General features: G+C 44.5%; 1 protein-coding gene across 4 annotated transcripts in view; it reads right to left on the minus strand.

The window, feature by feature from the left end:
- LOC129370154 (nucleolar protein 4-like) overlaps positions 1-3358 on the minus strand; it is a 40718-nt gene extending 37360 nt beyond the window's left edge. For all 4 annotated transcript variants that reach the window (XR_008607022.1, XR_008607021.1, XM_055045869.1 and 1 more), the window contains exon 1: positions 2923-3358. Coding sequence is in view for 2 of the 4 variants with exons in the window: in XM_055045869.1 (XP_054901844.1) it covers positions 2923-3264 (342 nt within the window). In the remaining 2 variants the exon portion in view is untranslated. The remainder of the gene's footprint in view (positions 1-2922) is intronic.
- Between the last annotated feature and the right edge of the window lie 2642 nt (positions 3359-6000).

The following is a 6000-nucleotide window of genomic DNA, read 5'->3' on the forward strand; positions in this document are numbered from 1 at the left end:
TGAGCCGATGAGTCTTTGCCAAGCTGATTTCTGGCCTCTAATCGGGCCAGTTTTGTTCTAAGGACGACAGATTACAAGATTTTCTATCGTGTAAACATTTTATCTTCCGTTCCAAGAAAAAAAAAGAATATTTGTCATAAAGTATTATCCGTGTTCTAGATGAAGTACCTTCTAAGATGTTTCTGCAACTTTTTCACATGTTTTAGTAATATTTATTAGATCACACAACAAATGTTTTGAGGACGGTGATTTGGTCAGATGAGAGCACAAATGATCTCCACGGCGGTGGCAGCATCATACTTTCTTAGTATGATGCAAGTGTAACTTCAGAGTGGGAGAATCTGCCAGAAGGACAAATTTTAGCCCTATTATAATAATATATTAATCTATATTATAATACTAATCTGGGTTTTCTGGTAATCTGTGAAGATTACCTAACCTCAAAGGTCAGCAAAGGTACAACATTATACATTATTTTTTACTATATTGTGAAAATAATAAAACGTTTTTGGCAACAGGTCCAGAGAACAAACAGCACATAAAAACTGCATTTAATCCTATTTTTGAAAGATTCTGGCATCTATTTCTCCTCTATTGTGATCAGCAGTGGAGAAAATAGTAAAAGTAACCATCCAGACACTACATTTACTTTTTGGTGCAATAATAAACAGTACAAACTCCCTAAGTGAGACCAAAACTGAACTTTTTTTGGCCTATGATCTAGTAAAGCATCTCGATTTAAGGCACATAGTGGTGGCAGCATCATGCTGTGGGGAGGTTTTTCTTCAGCAGGGACAGGGAAGCTGATTATAATTGATGGAAAGATGGACTGAGCTAATTACAAATCAATACTGGAAGAAAATCTGCTCAGAATTTATTAAATGACTTTGATCAATAGATATCATGAGTAAAATGGTCCAGTCAAAGTCTCAAAACAAAAAACAAATCTGATTGAGCTTGAGCTGTTAGTTTCTTATTTCTTACTTTTGCTTCAGACTTTATTGTTTTCAAGTTCTTGATCACTTCAATATCGATAATGTATTTCTAAATTATAGCACCTCAAAATCTGTAATTTCAAAATAAAATAAAAATCACAAAAACAATCTTAAAATCCTGATCAGTGTGAATTTTTTTTAATGTTATTTAATTTTAAGAAGCGCTTAACAAAATTCAGCTATGTAATAATATTTTTACAGTTTGTTAAAATACATTCAACTCTTTAAGAACATCCAGAATCTTGATTTGGCACAAAATAAAAATGTCCAAATCTTTTTTTGTTATATCTAAAAAGAATGAAACACTTTAAAATAAAACCCAGAATCTTTTCTTTTACTTTGCAGCTACTTTGTGTCGCTTAACTACTAAATCGGGATAAAATCCGTTAAAGTTTGTGTCCAAAGACGCATTGATTTTTTTTTTTTTTATCCATCAATGCGATTGGTCCCTGGTTTATGTCAGGCAGGACTTTAGATCAGGAAAGACAAAAACACAACAACAAAAAGCTAATCATCAACACGTTTGAGGCGCCATCTGCACCTGCACACCTGCCCACGGGGAAACACAATATCCTGCAGAGATTAGAGGAGTTTAGCGAAGGCGGTTGGCCCAAATCTCAATCGTCCATTCACACAGGTAAAACACCTGTGGAGGGGATCAGCGCCACCGAGCTCGAATCAAACGGCTCTGCCTCTAATCCGGGCCGGTATCGGGTCCGGTTTGTTAACGCAACACGACGGCTGGGTCCCCGAAGGCGCCCATATTTAAAATGGTGGTTGTCTGTCGGATGGCACAGCGGCGGCGCCCCTCTCACCCCGAACCGCCGGCTGACACTCCGTCAAGAACATGTTTATCTTTCTGGTGATTTAACCCTTCACGCTCCGCGCAGCCGCACAGCGGGACGGATGTGACCCGACAGGAGCATCGCCACCTCTCACCGAGTCTGAGCACCAACTGTGGGCGTGGGTCGCTCTCAGTCCCGAGCGGAGCCTTTTGTTCCCCCTCCCCGCTATCCCCGCTCTCCATTCACGTGGTCACCAATTTACGCGCAGGAACCCTTTAATAAAAAAAAACATGTCGGGACGCGTTTCATGATGTCGGAATGTGGCCCAGATAAGAAAATGCGGCAGGCCGTCCTGGGTTGCACACAGGTGTTGCCAGAGCAACGAGTTGCCGAGCCGAGCCGCATCCTGCCCAGGACAATGAGGAGCGGGGTGACAAGGCAGCATCCTCTAAAAAAAAACGTCTCATGCGTGACAGTTTCCGGATCACACCGTGGCTTTTTCATTTCGCAGATAATTGAGAATAAGAAGCGCGAGCTCCGGGTTTGGACGGGACAGCGCGTCACCGGGTGAAAGCCAGACGTTCAAAGCGAGATGTTCACAGTCCATAAAGTGGCGTTGCAGCCCGTGTAGACGCTTGGAGTGCACCCTGGCAGACCCACCGACATGCCGCTGCATCCACGTGCGCGCGCACCACACCGGGCTGCACGAGACATCAGCAAAAATAAACATTTATAATTAAATAATCAATTGTCTCCCTCTCTGAAGCCTGCTGCTGACAGGACTTCAACCTCGCTGGCGCTCATGATGGCCTACCTTTCTCTCTTTTTTTTTTTTTTTTTTTTTTTTGCAATTGCCATCGCCAGGAGGCACCGGCGTTGCTATGGCAGCAAGGGATGAGAGTGGAGAGAGTGCGGGGCTGTTCTGGTTGGGATACGGACAAAGTGGCGATTCATCAGGACCACAAAAGCATCACAAGTTGTCGTTTTTATTCCCCTTTATCGGGTGCGTGGGCGCAGCCCGCATCATGACAACTACTTACAGCGGGACAGTTCGTGACACACGCACACACATATACACACATACACATACACACGCACACACATGCAACGCAAACATGCACACAAAAAAAAATACAGTTTACCGTTGACTTGACCGGGACGTAAAGGACGGGCTTCCCCGGCGCTCCCTTCTTGTTGTGCTCCCCCAGAACGTTGGTTCCGACCTGGAAGCCTTTGGACTTCACCCAAAATTTGAATTTGGCGTTGATGTGGCTGTTGTCCACGTACACCCCGTCCGGCTCGTCGTTCTGCAACAGTGTTTGCATGATTTTGTTGTATTTTCGCCGGGTGACGGTCTTTGTCTTGCCGGAGTCCCCGTAAGTTCGGAGACACCAGTCCTGAAATTCTCGGAACATCTCAGCCTCCAGCACGACCGGACTCCGGCTCCTCTTGGGCGCATCCACGCACGCCTTTTTCGTTGCCATCGCTCCCTCTCTCCTCTCTCTCTTTCTCTCTCTCTCTCTCCGTCTGAGCCCGATCAGGCAGCCCAGGCTAATAAAGAGCTGACTTCTTCTGGCTTTTTTTTTTTTTATCCCCCTCCCTCCCCCCCAACACCCGCGGCTGTCCCGAACCCAGAAGCCTCCCTTCAGGTTCTGGGACGCTTCGTGGTGAAAAGTGACCCGGAGAAGCGGAACACCTGTTTGCAGAGGAGCCGAGCTGTCCCGAACCGCAGCGGTTAAAAAAAAAAATGTCACTTCCTCATATCATCCGCTGAGGAGCAGAGAGAGAAGAGGAGGGGGGGGGGGGCTGTCCTACACGCAGAGCGGGTTTCTCCCACCTGTGCGTAAAAAGGCTCCACACACACAAGGGTGGGCTGTGAAGAAGAAGAGAGAGAGAAAAAAAAGAGACCACAGTCCTCTCGCTAAACAACAAAGAACAGAGACAAAAGCGTGGAAACAACCGTCGCTTTCAGTTCCTATCGACCTACTTTCTAACAGCCAACACTATTTTCGGATGCGGCTCGCTCAGCCCTCAGAAAAGCGCCGAAGATGCTCACGCCGTTGCTCCTGCGGGCTCCAGGCTGCAGCCACGTATCCGACCAACATGCGCCACCTGGGACCGTCTCTGCTCCTCACACCTGTTTGAATGGGATCTGCGCTGCGCTGCGCTGAGCTGCGCTGCTGGCGGATCCCCGTAACACGCAGGGAAGCGCACGCAGACCTCGACTATTGGCTAATTCGCAGGAAAAGGCAGCGTTATGTGGGCGCGGAGGAAAATGTCCGATTTCGAGACAGGGGCAGGTGGGAGAAATCATCCGGTGAAAAACGCTCATTTCTGAAAGTGTGGCAGAAGTCATGGTGACATTCACACCACGGTAACTTTATACACATTTTGACATGTTACAACCTCAAACTTCATGTATTTTCACAGGGTTTTATGTGATCCACCAACTCTGAAAACGACACACAGTTTTAATTTAGCCGCCTTCTGCTGGGCTACATGTCAGCCCTGCACACTTAGAGATAAATTATTTTTCAGTTCTTCCTCTCAGAACAAGTCGAGCTCAGTTAGATGCAGCGGACCTTCCGTCCAGAGGACCAGGACATTTCCTGCTGGCCTGGGTGCAGCTATGTTCACTCTGCAGCCTGAACTGACCCAAATCCAGGTTTTTGTCCTTATGCGTTCTGCACCTGGTCTTTTCATGACAATCTGAAAAACACAGGTAAGATTTATACAGCCCACCTGGACATGTGGTATTAAATCTGATACTTGATTGATCTTTTCAAATGTGACCTGTGTCTGGAGAGGTCAAATTCATCCGACCTGAAAACGTCACTTTTCTGCATCCAGACACACAAAGCAGGAATAAAAACAACGACCAATAACAATGGACAATAACGGCAACAACTGTAAAATCACAAGATGAGCTCCATTGTTAGCATTCAGGTTTACAACCGGCTTCCTGCTTGTGATGGTTTTGCATGTGGGAAACTTTTAGGTTGTTTGCAGTTGGTGTTAGGAGATCACATACAAGTCTCATCTATTTGGAAATCCAGAACAAACAAACAAACAAAACAGGATTTCACAAAAACTCGGACCTGAGCATTATCGGCCTAGTTGAAGCACAATTTACTTTGGTGGTTTGCATTAAGTCTGAAGGGGATGAGATCGTTTATGAACTGGACCAGACCTTAAAGGGTTTCTGGGTCACCATTCCAGGACTCCCAATTGGAGACCGCAAACATTTTTTTGTTTTGTTTTTTGGATGTTTTGCAAACCTTTCACTTCATATAAAAGTCATAAGCCGATATCAAAAGTCATATTCCAGTCTTATGACAAAATCAACTTTTTAAAGCTTGACATCATGTTGTAATCATAAACATACCTGGATTGTTGCCTCAGAAATCCTTAAGTCTCCGTTGACCTCCTTTTCCACACAGATCCTCTAGACTAGCGGCAGCAGCAATGAGCAAAGACCTGGTGGATTTGCACATCTGCTGAGCTCATCGTATGAACTATTTATCAGTCCAACGCTCCTCAGAACTGGTGTAAACAGCTTAGTGGAGACACGTTGAGATGATTGCTCAGGTGGAGTGTCAGAAAGAGTAGGAGGGTTTTAAAGAGACAATTAAAAACTGTCAAAGAGACAATTAAAAACTGTCAAACAGCAAAATCAAATTTCTTTTATGGTATTGATATGCAGCATTTTTATAAAACCTGACAGTAACATAGTTATTTTATTGTGCTATAAAATGGCGCTATGTGCTTGGAAAACACTTTATACTGACCCGTTTATGTTTGGGGATTTTTCTGAATGTAAACAATATTCAAGTATTTTACAGTTATGAAGTTATAGTAGTTTTCTGTGGAAGCAACATGGAGCTGTGTTAAAGAGAGCCATATTAAACCTACCATACATCAGTTCATACGTGCTGATATTTATGTCTGCAAATGTAATGTAATTTGCATTAACAGAACATTTTTTTGTAGTTGATAGGGCACCAACACTGGCTCCAGCCCAGGGCCCCAAATCCTTGTAAATCCGCCCCTGTTTATAGATATTGGTTTTTAAATTGTGCAAGATTCTCAACTAAAATTCATTCTGGACTTTGACTGGGCCATTCAAACACACACACACACACACACACACACACACACACACACACACACACACACACACACACACACACACACACACACACACACACACACACACACAC

This window comes from Poeciliopsis prolifica, unplaced genomic scaffold, assembly GCF_027474105.1.
Source record: "Poeciliopsis prolifica strain line A6 unplaced genomic scaffold, Auburn_PproV2 SCAFFOLD023, whole genome shotgun sequence".
Taxonomy (NCBI): domain Eukaryota; kingdom Metazoa; phylum Chordata; class Actinopteri; order Cyprinodontiformes; family Poeciliidae; genus Poeciliopsis; species Poeciliopsis prolifica.